This window comes from Salvelinus sp. IW2-2015, linkage group LG8 (assembly GCF_002910315.2).
Source record: "Salvelinus sp. IW2-2015 linkage group LG8, ASM291031v2, whole genome shotgun sequence".
Classification (NCBI taxonomy): domain Eukaryota; kingdom Metazoa; phylum Chordata; class Actinopteri; order Salmoniformes; family Salmonidae; genus Salvelinus; species Salvelinus sp. IW2-2015.
Window position 1 is genome coordinate 5,037,015 of NC_036848.1, and position 18,804 is coordinate 5,055,818.

Genomic DNA, 18,804 nt, shown 5'->3' on the forward strand with positions numbered 1-18,804 from the left:
TAATCGGTCCTCTTTCACCTCAGCTACCAAACTAACCCTGATTCAGATGACCATCATACCCATGCTAGATTATGGAGACATCATTTATAGATCGGCAAGTAAGGGTGCTCTCGAGCGGCTAGATGTTCTTTACCATTRGGCCATCAGATTTGCCACCAATGCTCCTTATAGGACACATCACTGCACTCAATACCWCRRTGTGAACTGGTCATRTCTGTATACCCGTCGCAAGACCCACTTGTTGATGCTTATTTATAAAACCCTCTTAGGCCTCACTCCCCCCTATCTGAGATACATACAACACCCGTTCTGCCAGTCACATTCTGTTAAAGGTCCCTAAAGCATACGTCCCTGGGTCGCTCCTCTTTTCAGTTCGCTGCAGCTAGCGACTGAAACGAGCTGCAAAAAACACTCAAACTGGACCGTTTTATCGCCATCTCTATATTCAAATACTCAATCATGGACACTTACTGACAGTTTTGGCTGCTTTGCGTGATGTGTTTTTGTCTACCTTCTTGCCCTTCGCCTGTGCCAATAATGTGTGTGCAATCTTGTGCTGCTGCCATGCTATGGTGCCTTAGGTCTCTATGTAGGGTTGTCACTCTTGTCGTGATGTGTTTTGTCCTATATTTTTGTTTTATTTTTGTTAATCCCAGCTCCCGTCCCCGCAGGCCTTTTGGTAGGCCGTCATTGRAAATAAGAATATGTTCTTAACTGACTTGCCTAGTTAAAAAGGTTAGTTGGTGTAGCACTTGCGAGGCACAGCTGAGCATAAATTGAAATAATTTGTAAATAATTTGTTTTACGCGACTGATGGTCCCTGCATCTGATGGTCATGGTGCTTTCAAGTCAAATGGGAACTCGGAAAAAACAAGGTCAAATAATGAAGTCAGTGAACTCCAGGTCGGGGAGTCGGAGCTCTAGCAAGATGCGCGAGTTCCGAGTTGGATGACCGTTCCAAACGATTACCCCACGTCGGATCTCGTTTTTTTCCGAATTCGCAGTTGTATTGAACACTGTATTAGTCGCAGCAGAGGTTTCGCCTCCCACCATCCCTGCTCTTTCCTCCGGTGAGACTGACCAGAGAGGGTACGTCTTCCACCTGATGACGAAACTCGAGTCGCACTGCATCTGCCTCAGCGATAAATTAATGTTGTTCCTATGATCAAAGAAAGTGTAATACTCTTCGATATTAAAATAGACAAGACGAGCTGCTAATAATAATAAAAACAGGTCTATCGATACACTTGGCTACTCATTAATTGCAGTGAGAGTGGAAGTAGAGAGAAGCGCGTTTTACGTTTTGTAATAGTGGTTAATAAAAACAGTGTTGACAGTGCTGAATATAACTTAGGCATGAAATCGGTAATAGAAACAGCAGCTCTTTGCTGTATTCTTTGACAGTCTCTCCCTGGTCATGGGTTTAAACTTTATGAAGTCTCASGTAGGCTAGTATCAAACTTTGCTACCGCCAGGCTAGTGGAAGATGGAGGCACGGTGATTTGAGCTATCTGATTGGCCAGCACAGTAGGCARACTCGATTTAGCCACAGATCTCCCGGTCTGGCAGGTAAACGGAGTTTGTCTTTTCAGACAAATTAAATGGTTAAAAATGGGAACATTTTGCCTACCCGGTGCGCGGGGCTTCTGAATCAAGTGCAACACGAAAAAAAGGAGCGCAAGCCGTTGTCTTTATCGTTGGCTTTTCTACAGAATGTTTGGGGATCGACCAGTTGGCGACCACTAATCTATTTGTTATTTGCTGCGCGCGCTGCCCAAATTACGGTCCCTTCAGATTGACTTTAGGCTATGCGATTTAAAACAATCAACAGTTTAAAAAAAAGAAGCTAATGATATTCTGTGGCCAAATCATGCTTTCTGGTGTAGTGGCCTATCTTGAATGATTGTATTTATTCCTGTACAGATGAGAGTAAGCTAATTAGGCTATATAATTTTGGCAATTTAATTCAATTACTTTAGGGACAATTTAGCTTCCCCTATCCGTATGGCCGCCACCTATGCCCTTTTTAATGTGGCAAAAACACAACCAGTCATGATGTTTTCAACTGATTGTCAGTCAGTCAGTCACTTAACAGAGGCACCCCTGTAGGCTACCGACGCACATTCTTTCACTCACAAAATCATTTCAGTATCCAAACCCAACAGTGCACATTACACCCGCAATTTGATGAATGGAATCACACTAACAAGTAGGGGTTCAACAAGGGTTCTTCTAAGATCCTCAAAGACCTTTGAAGAACCTTAGGGTTTTTGGCAGTGAAAATTCCCCCCAAAAGGTTKTTTCAAGAAGCCCATAGGAGGTGGGGTTCATCGAGGAACCTCCTTTGTTGGTGGGGGTTCTTGCAGGAACCTAACTGCCCAACTGAAACATTTGGAATTGAAAGGACAGCAYGTGTAGGCACTTAACTGAACAATGTAAAGATCTCCTCAATTTAAGTTAAGGTCTGTCCCTTATATGATCCAAATGTATATGTTTTATGATGATARCATCTGTCTTTTCATATTTGTGCAAATCTTTCTAAAACAGAATATAAGAATATGTATGTTATAAGAATATGTATGCCATAAGAATATGTTGAAGGCTAGCTGTATTGGGTGCAGATGACTGAACTGGTCACTTTTGTGTCTGTAGGTATACYGACAAGGAGGCATACAAAGGTATGTCAATTGTTATGTTATGCAGATCACATGTACCTCCCTCCCTTACCTCTTCAATGAAAAGAGGTAAGGGACAAGGGTATGTGTATGAAACCATTATCAAAACAGTTTTTTTCATTCACATTTACAACAAAAACCAAGGTATGAATACTGTTGTGTGCATGTTTTGTTAAACATCTGTATAAATGGCCTCCTGAGTGGGGCAGCGTTCTAAGGCACCGCATAGCAGTGCTTGAGGTGTCACTATAGCCCTGGGTTCGATCCCAGGCTGTCACAGCCAGCCGTGACCTGGAGACCCATGATGCGGCGCATGTTTGGCCTAGCGTCGTCTGGGTTGGTGTTTGGCTGGCCGGGATATCCATGTCCAATCGRTCTCTAGCGACTCCTTGTGGCGGGCCCGGCACCTGCAAGCTGACAGCGGTCGCCAGTTGTACGGCGTTTCCTCCCACACATTGGTGCAGCTGGCTTCCGGGTTAAGCGAGCAGTGTGTCAAGAAGCATTGCGGCTTGGCAGGGTCGTGTTTCGGAAGATGCATGGCTCTCGACCTTCGCCTCTCCCGTATGGAGTCCATACGGGAGTTGCAGCGATGGGACAAAACTAACTACCAATTGGATATCACGAAACAGACTTCACCCTTCCTACACCTCTGAATATAACAGGAAACCGGTTCGATCACCATGCACTGCAAAATCATTCTGGTTATGGAGAACATTAACATCACCACACCAGTGGATATACCCATTGGACTTGGGGATCTGCTGGGAGTTTACCTCATATTTTGAGTTTTTTTGTCTGCTTTGCCATTAAAATCATAACTTAATTAATTAATTTAACTAGGCAAGTCAGTTAAGAACAAATTCTTATTTACAATGATGGCCTACACCTGCCAAATTGAATATTGTAAGAGCTTTCATTGTCTGCTAATATGCCCCCTGTATTTATCCTACGGTTCTGACTTGGTGTACAGGGAGAACGCTTTAAGAACGGCCCATGTTCTGAATTCTGTCACTGTACATTTCAAAAGGGCTGAACAAATAGTTATATTGACTAGTCCGTCCTAGCTCACTCATTAATGTCTTAATCAAAATTACGGATTGCCTCTTATCCGCTTGTCGTCCCCTTATGCCATATTTTGTACATCTCAATTGTCAGTAGAAACCACATTTGTTTAAMTAATAGCCATTTCAGCTATGTTTTTTTTAAAGGCAGCAAATGAGGCTGTCACGCCCTGACCGTAGATTGCTTTGTATGTTTCTATTTTTAGTTTGGGCAGGGTGTGATGTGGGTGGGTATTCTATGTCTGGGTATTCTATGTTGTAGGTCTAGGTTTTCTGTTTCTGTGTGTTTGGCCTGGTGTGGTTCCCAATCAGAGGCAGCTGTCTATCGTTGTCTCTGATTGGGATCCATATTCAGGTAGCCTGTTTTCCCACTTGTTTGTGGGTGGTTGTTTCCTGTTTAGTGTTTTGTGTTTTGTTTCACCTTTCAGGACTGTTCGTTTGTCGTTTTTCAAGTGTTTTTGTATTTTATAAAAAAATATGACCACTTACCACGCTGCACCTTGGTCCTCCTCTCCTTCTCCAGATGACAATCGTTACAGAGGCTGAATGAACTGTTTCGCTGCCAGACAAGGCTCCGCTGATAGCCAGGTGTAGCAGTGGTAAGGTGTTGGGACTCTGCTGTTCATACAGTTMTATGTAGGCCCTAACAGTTTGTGGGCACTGTTTGTCGCCGTTATAGTGTAATTAATGTATTGTTTAGTGTTGTGTTKTTTGCCCACGAAGATTTACATGCTAAAATTTCCACTGCACAAGATATAGTCCCGACACAAATCTGGGGTTGCTACCCAAGCCTGCTGGTCGTTCCTTCCATCGGTTCAGTTGCCAGAGACGCGGCACAGTTAAGTCTTTTTGTTCTGTATCTATGGACGCGACCCAGTTGTTCCTCTACATGTTCTATTGCCATACTMGCTGGCAACGTTCTTATCACTTGCTAGCCAACTACAGCTAACTTAGTCACATCAAATAGTGCAGACTGATWAACAGCAAATTAGCTGCATTTGCATAAGCTGTTTTCGAGTGGCATTTATTTGGATACATCCATACCAATAAGCTAATGAGGCACGATTTCACCTGGCATAGAAAATGTGCTCTCTCCTCAGGACACCGTTGTTCAGAGGAGCTAGCCAACAACACAACTAACACAATCACTTCAAATTGAAGCTGGAAAGACTGCAAACTAGCTGCACATTGTTTCGTTTGACCTTTTTTCAATTGACATTCATTTGTAAATATCCATTAAAATGATGCCAGCTGATTCATGATTTCGACTGGATGGGAAACGCTAACTGTCTGCCTTTCTCATCCCGACACTTTCATTACTATGGGACAGATGGAGATCGAATTTAAATATTGTAATAATGTTGTCGGAGAGACGGTTTATACAGATCTTTGCTGTTAAACTAAATGTTAGTCTAAAATTTTTTTGATAATGTCTAGATGCTTTTTATAGTGGAGATCAAGTTTATAAAGTGCCTTACTAGGCTGATGAGACAGTGGATTGCACAGTCAGATGGAACAGAGTAAATAGGCATTTTGAATTAGATTTAGCCGGTGGTAATTTGTGGAATAGAAACAGGATGGAATGTGGTATTAACCAATCAGCATTCAGGATTAGACCCACCCGTTGTATAACGTGTTGAACAAGTGTTCCGTGGACAAATATGAGAAGAGCACACTCTGCTGGTGATTGTTTTATATTACGGGTTTAGAGTAAAAATGCTTTGTGGGTATTAAATACATCATTGATTGATATTATATGGAACTTGGTCTTCAATAATCCAATGACATTTTGATTGATCCAACTATTTGAAATGTCAATATTTATTCGACAGAAAATATAATTTGCTCCATATGTTACAGTGGGCTTTAGGGTGTCACTTTAATTTTCCACTGTAGAAATTATAAAAMAAAAAAATCACAAATTATTAAATACAAAAATCAAATAAGCCTAGGCCCTTATTAAATATTTATATAACAAAATAAAGAATAGCCTTAACGTTGTTTTTRCTTAGAGTGAGTCTGAGTGCATGGACTTTCATTCTCAAACTGCAGTAGGCCTAGCCCTATAACAATGCCATTAGCCCCTCCCCTACTCATATTGGGGCCCCTGCCRCCGCTCGCAGCGTTCAGTACCGTTACATGTGCGTATCAGTGGACCGTCACGAGCCATCATGTCCAGACTGAGCCTGGCGTGCGCTATCGCCATTCTCGCAGTGCTTTTGTCGGGATCCTGCCTCGCCAGCCGCAAACTTCTGGTGTTCCTCATCGATGGTTTTCGATATGATTACATGGACGATCTGCAAAACCTGCCTGGGTTTAAAGAGATTATGGATAACGGGGTCAAAGTGGATTATATGACCCCCGATTTCCCCAGCCTTTCATACCCKAATTACTACTCACTAATGACAGGTGAGATGATTTTACCTTTGACTGACTGTGCCTCAAAGTTACAGCAGTGAAAAAATATAGATTAGGCTATGAAAGGTTGACCATGATTGATCACCAAATAAGATTTTACGAACTTGGAGCCATTTATTTGTTATCTTGGACATACAGTGTTACTAAACAGTAAGTTCACAGGTTGCAATCCATTTGAACCTTTATTGCTTGCCTGAACAAATAGGAAGTAGTGACAGTGGAGTTTAAACTTTGATGTTTATGTACAAAGTTGTAAAGTAGCCTTTTGTACTCTGTTGTGGCAACACTGAAATAACAATAATTGGTCAATCATTCTCATCAATATTGTTGCAGAYTGACACATTGGTAATTTAATGATTTGTTAACTTAGGTTGACAAATGATCAACCCAACAATTACTGAAAGTAAACTTTACACCATGGAATGGAACGCAGATGACATTTCATAAGTAGGCCATTCTCTGAAATCCTTGTGTAGACATTGCTAGTAGCCTAATTCAGTGATGGATGTATAATACATCCATTGATGGACAGGAGCCTGGCACAGCTGTCCTGGGTCCTCGAGCAGTAGAACTCTGCCTCATCAGTAAAAGAACCCCACGRCCCTCTCCCTCCTGGCAACCACACTGTCTCTATTGTCCCATTTACATATGTTATGAGTGAAAACAAGGGACAACCAGAGCCATGTATCTAGAGAGTGGGGCCAATGAGGTTTCTGCATCATGGTACATTCACATGACACTACAACATTCTATGGCAGCCATGTTAGCGCCCCATTAACATTACATGGGAAATATTTAAACAATGCTATGTCACGGAATGTCAGTTGGAGTCAGAAGTTTACATAAACCTTAGCCAAATACATTTAAACTCAGTTTTTCACAATTCCTGACATTTAATCCTAGTAAATATTCCCTGTTTTAGGTCAGTTAGGATCACTACTTTCTTAAAATAATGTGAAATGTCAGAATAATAGTAGAGAGAATGATTGATTTCAGCTTTTATTTCTTTCATCACATTCCCAGTGGGTCAGAAGTTTACATACTAATTGAGTGTATGTAGTGGCATTGACTTTAAATTGTTGGTTAAAACGTTTCTGGTAGCCTTCCACAAGCTTCCCACAATAAGTTGGGTGAATTTTGGCCCATTCCTCCTGACAGAGCAGGTGTAACTGAGTCAGGTTTGTAGGCATCCTTGCTCGTACAACTTTTCAGTTCTGCCCACAAATTTTCTATAGGATTGAGGTCAGGGCTTTGTGATGGCCACTCCAATACCTTGACTTTGTCCTTTTTTGCCACATTTTGCCACAACTTTGGAAGTATGCTTGGGGTCATTGTCCATTTGGAAGTCCCATTTGCGACCAAGCTTTAACTTCCTGACTGATGCTTGAGATGTTGCTTCAATATATCCACATAATTTTACCTCATGAGGCCAACTATTTTGTGAAGTGCACCAGTCCCTCCTGCAGCAAAGCACCCCACAACATGATGCTGCCACCCCCGTGCTTCACGGTTGGTATGGTGTTTTTCGGCTTGCAAGCCTCCCCCTTTTTCTCTGAACATAACGATGGTCATTATGGCCAAACAGGTGTATTTTTGTTTCATCAGACCAGAGGACATTTCTCCAAAAAGTATATCTTTATCCCCATGTGCAGTTGCAAACCGTCGTCTCGCTTTCTTTATGGCAGTTTTGGAGCAGTGGCTTCTTCCTTGCTGAGCGCCTTTCAGTTATGTCGATAAAGGACTCGTTTTACTGTGGATATAGACACTTTTGTACCGGTTTCCTACAGCATCTTCACAAGGTCCTTTGCTGTTGTGCTGGGATATATTTGCACTTTTCGCACCAAAGTACATTAATCTCTAGGAGACAAAGCATCACCTTCCTGAGCGGTATGACGGCTGCGTGGTCCCATGGTGTTTATACTTGTGTCTATTGTTTGTACAGATGAACATGGTATCTTCAGGTGTTTGGAAATTGCTCCCCATTAGGTCCAGATTTTTCCATGATGTCAAGCAAAGAGGCACTGATTTGAAGGTAGGCCTTGAAATGCATCCACAGGTACACCTCCAATTGACTCAAATGATGTCAATTAGCCTATCAGAAGCTTCTAAAGCCATGGCATATTTTCTGCAATTTTCCAAGCTGTTTAAGCACGGTCAATTTAGTGTATCTAAACTTCTGACACATTGGAATTGTGATACAGTGAAATAATCTGTCTGTAAACAATTGTTTCATGCACAAAGTAGATGTCCTAAATGTTTTGGCAAGAAATTTGTAGAGTGGTTGAAAAACGACTTTTAATGACTCCAACCTAAGTGTATGTAAACTTCCGACTTCAACTGTATATATTTAAAGTTAGGCCAASTTTTAGAWTTTTTTATATTGTTCTAATTCTAGACATTCTGTGACATTGCATTGTTTAAATATTTCCCATGTAATGTTATTGGGGCGCTAACATGGCTGCCATAGAATTGATGTGTCATGTGAATGCATCATAATGCAGAAACCTCATTGGCCCAACTCTCTAGATACATGGCTCTGGTTGTCCCTTGTTCTCACTCATAACATATGTAAGTGGCACAATATAGACAGTGTGGTTGCCAGGAGGGAYAGGGGTGTTTCCAGGTACAATACTCATTTACAACATTAACAATGTCAACACTGTATTTCTGATCAATTTGATGTTATTTTAATGGATCAAAAATGTGCTTTTCTTTAAAAAACAAGGACAACAAGTGACCCCAAACTTTTGAACGGTAGTGTACTTAACAACACACTGCTTTGCACATGAACAGTTCTCTCAGCCAAACTGMACCTCTTCAGAGTACTGGCAGTGAACGACACATCAATGACAGTGTAGTAGTGACATAACAACAGATGTAGGTAGTACTTCAGTGATAACAGCCCTGGGCTGTATGGCTCCTCAGTCAGCGGCTGTAGGCTATRTCCACTCCAGGCTGAACCCCTGGCAGAGAGAGAGCAGAGGGAAGAGCAGTAAAGCCCCAAAGACAACAGATTCTGTCAAATCCCTTCCAATCACCGGATCACTTTGTGGATGATTTGCTGATGTAAGTTGTTTTGGTAGAGCACATTCCCCTCAACAAAGCCTCGGCTTAGGCTACTACCATCATTTTGTGCACGTGTATTAACAACGTAACCAAAACAGAGCTGACAAAGGCCATCTGACACAGGGCCCTCCKGTCACSCCGGGCATCTGACACAGGGCCCTCCAGTCARGCCGGGCATCTGACACAGGGCCCTCCAGTCACGCCGGGCTAGACTGCAACCATGCAGAAGGAGCTATTTCAAAGCTGATGGAGCTTTTCAGAGACTGGTTTATTTGGAGGGGTCAGGGAAGGGTGCTTCTTCAGAAGAGCCAAGTGCTGGAGCTCTACCTGTGAGTTTACTGTACAGACTGCAGGGTTTCTACACATGGAGAGAGTACTTCTTACTGTCCTGCTTTATATTATTAAAGACATTCTCTGGTACTTTTGTATTCTTTGTAGTTCTAAAAGCCAAAAGTGGCCCCCGAAAATTGCGTACTACGTCACATGTGCAGATATGTGTGCCACGTCATTGCTCTCTTTCTCTCGCTCTGCTGTGTYCATCTTMCTAGCTGTCACTCAAATGGTGAGGAACCAGTAGTGGTGCGTTGTTAAAATCACTGGGGTAGCCAAGCCAGGAAAAAATGCCATAGTACAACCTTTGTGTTGTCACAATTGCATTGTTTGCTCTATAACCTGTTAATTAATATGCCTTGACAACGTGATATATAGGCCTAAGGCCAAGACAAGAAGAAGACACAGTGGCAGAATAAATTCAACCACACCTTTGTTTCATCACAAAAACGGAGCGCAACATCTGTCTAGTGAAGTTCACAAAGCATATTGCATGTAACAAAGTTACATGACCTACAGTATTGTCAAGCAAGGTAATGTTTCCAACATTTTCGGACTACTAAACAACTATTGATTTGGAAACAGAGTTACAGCAAGTCGCAAAGAAAACAGGAGCTACCTCCACTATTCCTTCAACATCATCTAATCTACTATGATGATTTCTGTGTGTGGGCYTGTGCGGGCGTGCAAGTAGCAAAAACATGTTGACTCACCCTACTTGTAGAGAAACGCGAAATCCATCCARCTCTCTTTCATGTTGCCGACACGTACCATGACTCAAACATTCGTTTTTGTTGTCCTAGGCTACCTGGCTAAAATGCTTGCTCGCTAGCCTAACTTCTATTCATGGGCAACAATGCACCGGGCCAGCTAGTTAACATTAGCCTACTACTTCTAGCTACATATTTAACTTTCATCCTCTCAGGCTAGGGGCACTACAATGTATGAATTTATGGTTGGATCAGAATCGCCATTGTGATCCTTGGCTAGTAGCCTACACAGGGATTTGGACTTGTGGTTTTACTTAATTTATCTCCATCCATGGTTAATTTAGGAAAGGGCCATTTTAGCTAGCTAGCCACTGGAGGACAACGACACAAGGAGATACAACAATAAAGAATGTCTGGCAATGACATTTGGCTTTTGATGTGATTGGTGAGAAGCCAAATTCTAACTGGCTTCCTTTTTAACACTTTTTTTGGGTGCGCTAGGACCATTCACAGTTGAGCTCACTCAGTTTAGCTCAACACTGATTGGCTATTATTTGAAAAATTTACTATTTTAAAGGGAGTACAAATGCTTGCTGGCTTCCCTTGCATTCAATGCTACYGGCAGCATTAATGTCATACTTTTTTTGACCAGACCGCATCAGGTAGATGGGCTATACATATTGAGACAGAGTGGCGCTGTTTCACTTGGTCGGATTCTTTCTCCGGTGAGATACATTCAGCCTCTTGCAAATTGAAGGAAAAGTATGAAACACAGAGATGAAAGAAGAACCAGTTCTTGGTTCATGTTTTGGGGACGCCTGGCATCCCTTGGCATCCATGAATACACGCCACTGGTTGGAACTCAAATTGCTAGGAGGCTGGTCCACCTGGGGGGAAATGGCGCTGGACAGCTTCCAGTAAATAGTCGCTTTCAAACTAGGGATTTCATGCCTAATTGAGGTTAGACAGTAATTCTGCTCATAGATTTATGCATGTACGAACTACACATTGACACATCCAGTCCAAAGAGGATGTGTCAATGTGTAGTTCGTACATGCATAATCTATTTCCCCTGAAACGCTACAGTAAATAACTTTAATAATGGAAAAATATGTTCATTCTAGCATCCTCTGTACAGTAAATAGGTAGCCTTATAAAGGTCCTGTACTGGCCCCCATTCACCCTCAGTGCTATTTCAACTGAACCTCAGATGTCCATAGAGACTATTGCAGGCGGCTAACAAAACACAGCTGCAGTTTTATTTGTTTTTCTCAGAGGAAAAACTGTAGGCAGAGCTGTGACGCTGAGCTACCAAAAGGATTCAGAGCATTTATTTGAGTCATTTCTGAATGTCGTAACTCTGCGGAGCTGTGGCTCCAAAATACCCGAGATTAGCTACATTCCTGGCATCACTTTAATAAGGAACCACATAGTTGCTTGAGCGCCTCTACAAACAGCAGTGGCAGTACTGAACGGTTGTTCAAATAAAAGATGTGTCCTTGCTCAACGTGTTGTCGTGTCTGAGTTGTGACTGTAGTTGTGTTGGTGTGTGACTAGTTTGTGTTGGTGCTGTGACTAGTTGTGTTGGTGCTGTGACTAGTTGTGTTGGTGCTGTGGCTGTAGTTGTGTTAGTGTTTGTGGCTGTAAGTTTGTGTTAGTGCTGTGGCTGTAGTTGTGTTAGTGCTGTGGCTGTAGTTGTGTTAGTGCTGTGGCTGTAGTTGTGTTAGTGCTGTGGCTGTAGTTGTGTTAAAGTGCTGTAGTTGTGTTGGTGCTTGTGGCTGTAGTTGTTGTTGGTGCTGTGGGCTGTTGTTGTGTTGTGCTGTGGCTGTAGTTGTGTTGGTGCTGTGGCTGTAGTTGTGTTGAGTGCTGTGGCTGTAGTTGTGTTAGTGCTGTAGTTTGTGTTAGTGCTGTAGTTGTGGGTTAGTGCTGTAGTTTTGTGTTAGTGCTGTAGTTGTGTTAGTGCTGTAGTTGTGTTTAGTGCTGTGGTAGTTGTGTTTAGTGGCTGTGGCTGTAGTTTGTGTTAGTGCTTGTGGCTGTAGTTGTGTTAGTGCTGTGGCTGAGTTGTGCTGGTGTGCTGTAGTTGTGTTGTGGGCTGTAGTTGTGTTAGTGCTGTAGTTGTTGTTAGTGCTGTGTTATGTGTTGTAGTGCTTGTGTTGTGTTAGTGCTGTAGTTGTGTTTAGTGCTGTAGTTGTGTTACGTGCTGTAGTTGTGTTAGTGCTGTAAGTTGTGTTAGTGCTGTAAGTTGTGTTAGTGCTGTGGCTGTAGTTGTGTTAGTGTGTGGCTGTAGTTGTGTTAGTTGCTGTGGCTGTAGTTGTTGTTAGTGCTGTGGCTGTAGTTGTGTTAGTGCTGTGGCTGTAGTTGTGTATGGTGCTGTAGTTGTGTTGGTGCTGTGGCTGTAGTTTGTGTTAGTGCTGTAGTTGTGTTAGTGCTGTAGTTGTGTTATGCTGTGTTGTGTTAGTGCTGTAGTGTTGTGTCTCTAGTGATGTTGGCTGTAGTTGTGTTAGTGTGTGGCTGTAGTTGTGTTGGTGTGGTGGCTGATAGTTTGTGTTTGGTGCTGTGGCTGTAGTTGTGTTTGGTGCTGTGGCTGTAGTTGTGTTTGGTGCTGTGGCTGTAGTTGTTGTTGGTGCTGTGGCTGTAGTTGTGTTGGTGCTGTGGCCTGTAGTTTGTGTTGGTGCTGTGGCTTGTAGTTGTGTTGGTGCTGTGGCTTGTAGTTGTGTTGGTGCTGTGGCTGTAGTTGTGTTGGTGCTGTGGCTTGTAGTTGTGTTGAGTGCTGTGCTGTAGTTGTTGTTAGTGTTGTGGCTGTAGTTGTGTTAGTGCTGTAGTTATGTTGTGCTGTGGGCTGTAGTTGTGTTAGTGCTGTGGCTGTAGTTGTGTTGTGGCTGTAGTTGTGTTAGTGTTGTGGTTGTAGTGTGGTTAGTGTTGTGGCTGTAGTTGTGTTGTGCTGTAGTTGTGTTGTGGCTGTAGTTGTGTTGTGACTGTAGTTGTGTTGTGGCTTGTAGTTGTGTTAGTGTTGTTGGCTGTAGTTGTGTTAGTGTTGTTGACTGTAGTTGTGTTGTGACTGTAGTTTGTGTTTTAATGTTAATTTGTTGTGAGTTGTGATACCAGGTAGTGTGAGCCTGCTAGGGGAAGGGAGGAGGAGACACTGCCTGTGTGTGTGGATGACCTTGAGTCTGTGTGTTTTGTAAGGGTGGGGGAGAAAGCACTTGCCCACTGTCTCAACTGAATTGAACCTAGAGAACTTAGCAGTAAACCAACTTTAACGAGTGAAGACGTCAGCGCTCACAGAGATAATCATTTGTTGTTTTATTGCATCWTATCAGTCCTAGGCAAGGTCTGTTTCAGCCAGTTAACCTACACTCTTAGAAAAAAAGGTGCTACTAGAARCTTAAATGGTTCTTCTGCTGTCCACATAGGAGAACCCTTTGAAGAACCCTTTTTGGTTGCAGGTAGAATCCTTTTGGGTTCCAGGTAGAACCCTTTCTACAGAGGGTTTTACATGAATCCCAAAAGGYTTCTACCTGGAACCAAAAAGGGTTCTCCTATGGGGACAATTTTTTTCTAAGAGTGTAGGCTCTGTGACCAAAAAGCATCTGGCTGACTGCCGTTACACAATACATCATATTTTGTGAATGCTGGCTGTGTTTAAAGCACTGGGGGGTTAGCTGGCAAACGTAACATGACCCAGTATCCCATAACAAATACAGAACAGTACAATTACAGGTCAATGGGTTGTTTAATGAAAATAACTAAGTATTCATGTCCGGGATCATGGATACCAACTTAGTTAACATCTAAATGATGGTTTATAACTGAAACACAGCTGTAGACAACAGTTTTCAGTCACAGGAACCCTTTTGGACCGAGCTGGATAAAAATAAGTAGCTGGGCCAGAAATACTCAAATGTCCTTATAAAGCTGGCACACATCAAACTCACTACTCTCCCTTYAGTCTTTGCCCATAAAAAGTCTTATCTATGTCCATATCTAACTTCTGAAATAAAAAAGCAATTTCTGGGTTTTCAGGCCGGTACTGTGAAGTGCACCAAATGACAGGGAATTACATGTGGGATCAGGGCTCTCTCAAGGAATTCCTAATCGGCATCAACCCAGACAGTCGGCTGCCAATGTGGTGGGACGGGTCTGAGCCCATCTGGGTAACCATGCAGAAACTCGGGAAGAAAGTCTTCATGTACTATTGGCCCGGTAAGGACAACTCTGGCACATTTCAGACAAAAGAAAGACATTAAGGCCCCCAGTGATATTACATTGTTTTGGATATAATTATAGTTATTCAAGTATTTGAAATGTTTTGTCTACCAGTCATATACAGAACACAGGATTCAGATGCTGTGTATTCTGGAATCAAATGAAATGCTTTCCATTGATGTTCATTCCAATTGGATCATTAAGATGAACTCAAGCGTGAACATTCTAGAAGCACAGTGAGCAGTGATGTGACACCTGTTATCAACTGTCATGTTATCAACTGTCATGTTATCAGGTTGTGAGGTGGAGATTCTGGGTGTGAGACCTTCGTTCTGTGAGGAATACGTCTACAATCCCACAGAGAGAAATCTGACAGATTCTATTGAAAGAGCTCTCGAAGGTTTACGGTAAGAAATTGAGGTATTTTGGCATCAGTCAGGTTTGGAATGTAGTGCCATTCTGTTGTGTTATAACAACAAGCATGTTTTTACTTCATCAGTAGTGGCAGAGCAGACATGGCTGCTGTGTACTATGAGAAGATTGACGTAGAGGGGCATCACTATGGCCCCATGTCTTCTCAGGTGAAGACTGCTGTTCAGAGGCTGGACATCGCCTTCCAGGTGCTAAACCAAAACATTAAGGTTAGGCCCTATATTGTTTTCCAAACATTGAAAAGAGACTAAAAATGAACAACTCAATCCAGCAACAATGTTTCCATTTTAGAATGATTTGTACAAAGTAACAGACATGGCCTACTGATTGTGGTCATAATGTTGAGCGGACATTGTGACCAGATGGCCTTGGTCGAAAGTAGTGCACTATATAGGGAGTAGGGAGCCATTGGGCCCTGGGCTAAAGTTGTGCACTATATAGGGAATAGGGAGCGATTTGGGACACAGCCTTTGATCTGAACAGGTCACCACCACCCTGCTGTATTTCAGGATAAGAACCTGCGTGACGAGCTGAACGTCATCATGTTCTCCGACCATGGGATGACAGAGATCAAGTGGATGGAGAAAGTCATTGAGCTTGTGACGTACATAAACATGTCTGACGTTGTCAAGATGATGGACCGGGGGCCTGTCGTCAGTCTGTGGCCAAAACAAGCTAAATATGAGYAGGTAAATTGATTTCCATTTCTGTCATACATACAGGCTAATTGTCTTTCAACCCAGCCAAGACACTGGAAAAAACATGCGTCCTTGATTTCTCCTCTCTGCCATAGTAAACAGAAACAAACATGTCATGTTGGCACATTTAGTCACTTGAATACTCTTCTCTGTCAAATCAAACATTTCCAAAAAAGTTTGCGCCATAAAAATGTATATGAAAGGGCTCAGTCAAGCCAGCCATAACTTCTGTATCCAAATGTACAGGTGAAGGTCCCATATGTCAGTACCATGGGGTTACTTACTGCGCTGTAGAGTGGTATGCAATTTGTAGCTACACCTCTCCCTGAGCAAAACAGGGAGGAAAAACATGAATAGAATGTATAGTGAATCTGAGTTGTGTTGATGGCAGGTCTACAGAGCACTGAGCAGTGTACGGAACATGAATGTCTACAGGAGGAATCAGGTCCCTGATCGCTTCCATTACAAGGGGGGGAAGTTTGTCTCCAGTCTGACCCTGGTGGCTGATCCTGGCTGGTTCATAACAGAGGTAAGGCTTTGACACATCACATCTCAGTGATGATATACCTAGTTTACATTCCAAGTGGCACCCTATATAGTGCACTACTTTTGACTATGGACCCTGGTCAAAAGTAGTGCACTATATAGGGAATAGAGTGACATTTGGGACAATTCCTTAGCGTGCTATTATGTACAGCAAATGAGCAACACTGGAACAAGTAGGCTGACCTTCATTCCACTGTCTTTTAACCCATTACGTACTGACATGGCTGCCTCTGTTTTCAGAGCAAGTCCAAACTGCCTTTCTGGCAGAACYGCAGTTCACCAGAGCCGCAGGGATGGCAGCATGGTTGGCACGGCTACGACAACGAGTTTGTGGACATGAGGGGCTTCTTCTTAGCACAGGGACCAGGTAACAACTGTCTGACCAGTAGGCCTTTATAGTCATAGAATTATACTGAACAAAAATATAAATGCAACATGCAACAATTACAAAGATATTACTGAGTTGCATAGAAGGCAATCAGTCAATTGAAATAYATMTATTAGGCCCTAATCTTCCTCAGACGATCCCGCAGTACTGCCAAATTCTCTAAAACGARGTCTTATGGTCGAGAAATTAACATTAAATTCTCTGGCAACAGTTCTGTTGGACATTCCTGCAGTCACAGCAAAACTTGAGACATCTGTGGCATTGTGTTGTGTGACAAAACTGCACATTTTAGAGTGGCCTTTTATTGTGCCCAGCACAAGGTGTAGCTGTGTAATGATCATGCTGTTTAATCAGCTTCTTGATATGCCACACCTGTCAGGTGGATGGATTATCTTGGCAGAAATGCTCACCAACTGGGATGTAAACACATTTGTGCACAACATTTGAGAGAAAGAAGCTTTTTGTGTTTATGGAACATTTCTTAGATCTTTTATTTCAGCTCATGAAAAATGGGACCTACACTTTACATGTTGCGTTTCTATTTTTGTTCAGTGTGTGTGTGTGTGTATATATAGATATAGGATCCCAATGTAGTACACAGGCACCGTGTTTACTATGTACAGTACATCATCGCTCTCATAGTGATCATTAACATGATCTGAGCTGTACTGCCTATAACTTTTTTTATTGAACTTTAATATTCTAATCAGTGTTGTTATGACTCTTATCATTATCATGAGTCAAACACCTCAAATAACACTGATGTACTTTGGAAGTGACCCAGAAAATAATTTCTACTCTGCTGTACGGTCTTTGCCATGATAAAATCCACAGGTATAATTATCTACAAATTGTCTTCTTACCTTCAGATTTCAAGAGGAATGTGCGTGCGGCCCCTATCAGAGCAGTGGATGTGTACAACCTGATGTGTAGGACTCTGGGGATTCTGCCTCTGCCCAACAACGGTTCCTGGTCCCGGGTGGAGTACCTTCTCAGTGGCTCTGTGGGCCTGGCCTGGCCTAGTCCTCTCCGGGATCTGGGTCTACTAGCCCTGGTGCTGTCTCTACAGGCTTAGAACCAGAGAGATTCCCTCATTCACTAGAGTGTCATATACCCACATAGCTCTATAATGCGCTGATAATGGCAGGCAGAGTCATGGAGATCCTATTAAATGATTATTTTGTGTTTTCATTCCTAATTCTATGGGCAGAGCCATGTAGTTGAGTCCTAGACATTCTGTTACATAGCATTGTTTAAATATTCCCCATGTGTAATGTTAATGGGGAGCTAACATGGCTGCAATAGAATGTTGTGGTGTCATGTAAATGCAGAAATCTCAATGGCCCAACTCTATAAATACATGGTTCTGATGGCAGCAATCTACCCTATCATGGCACCTGAGCCAACACAGGTTTCCAAACCATTTCCTATTCTAAACATGACAGTGAAAAGTACAAAACKCATTGATCACACAGGTTTTATATTTAAATATGGGTTGACAGTGCCTTCAGTTTATATAGTATAACCAAAAACTCTCTTTGTAAACCAAAACATTTTATAAGTAATCTGGACCAACCTTAGTTCACAATCATCTCTATCGTGATTTGCTGCTGCTAAAGGAGCTAACATGAGCGCCGTAAATTCCTTACAGCATCAATGTCCTCTTCATCATTGTATCTGTGAAGGAGGGTTGGATGAAAGAATGACGTCTTTTTTATAATTGTTTGAATATGAGGTTTAGAAGAACTCTCTGCATTGTTCTGTACTGTAACGAAGTAAATGTAGTTTTGTACTTATTGTCACCTTTGTTTTTTTGCTGCAAATCTTCAGACTTCCATGGAAAAGCTCTGTGGTGTTTCTACTAATTAGATTGATCAATAAAACCTTGAAAAAAGATATGTGATTTTTGTTTCCTGGACTGTACAATATACTGTCTAAGGCTGTTGTAAGCAGTCATTTTGAAGTAGCAAGTTGACTTTGACAAGGTAAAAGAGAAGACTTCCAGAAGCCAGTCTAAGTAAATGTTCTAATACTTTGGGGTGCAGGTCGTCATGTGAAAATGCAGAAGGCCTGATAAAAAGCCAAGGCCAATAGCATGGTGGTAGAGCATGGCTTTAAAAGGCATGGCTTTAAAAGGCATGGTTCAAAGGTCTCAACATGATATAGTCATTCTGAATGACCTATACGTGCATCATTACAGACTTTGGTTGAATGGTGAGACATCTGCTACTTTGGGTACACAGAGTGAAATTCAGCATCCTAGCAAGTTCAAGA

General features: G+C 42.3%; 1 protein-coding gene across 3 annotated transcripts in view; it reads left to right on the top strand.

The window, feature by feature from the left end:
- The window catches only part of enpp6 (ectonucleotide pyrophosphatase/phosphodiesterase 6), a 23,317-nt gene extending 5,154 nt beyond the window's left edge, over positions 1–18,163 (top strand). The window contains exons 1-8 of one of the 3 annotated variants that reach the window (XM_070444707.1): positions 4,119–4,335; positions 14,284–14,463; positions 14,762–14,873; positions 14,966–15,107; positions 15,408–15,587; positions 15,988–16,125; positions 16,383–16,509; positions 17,400–18,163. In XM_070444707.1, the coding sequence (XP_070300808.1) occupies positions 14,307–14,463; positions 14,762–14,873; positions 14,966–15,107; positions 15,408–15,587; positions 15,988–16,125; positions 16,383–16,509; positions 17,400–17,605 (1,062 nt within the window). In that variant the 5' untranslated portion in view covers positions 4,119–4,335; positions 14,284–14,306 and the 3' untranslated portion in view covers positions 17,606–18,163. Of the gene's footprint in view, positions 1–4,118; positions 4,336–5,852; positions 6,146–14,283; positions 14,464–14,761; positions 14,874–14,965; positions 15,108–15,407; positions 15,588–15,987; positions 16,126–16,382; positions 16,510–17,399 lie in introns of those variants that run through there. The other 2 variants (XM_023992220.2, XM_023992221.2) reach the window with 2 other exon arrangements.
- Positions 18,164–18,804: the final 641 nt, after the last annotated feature.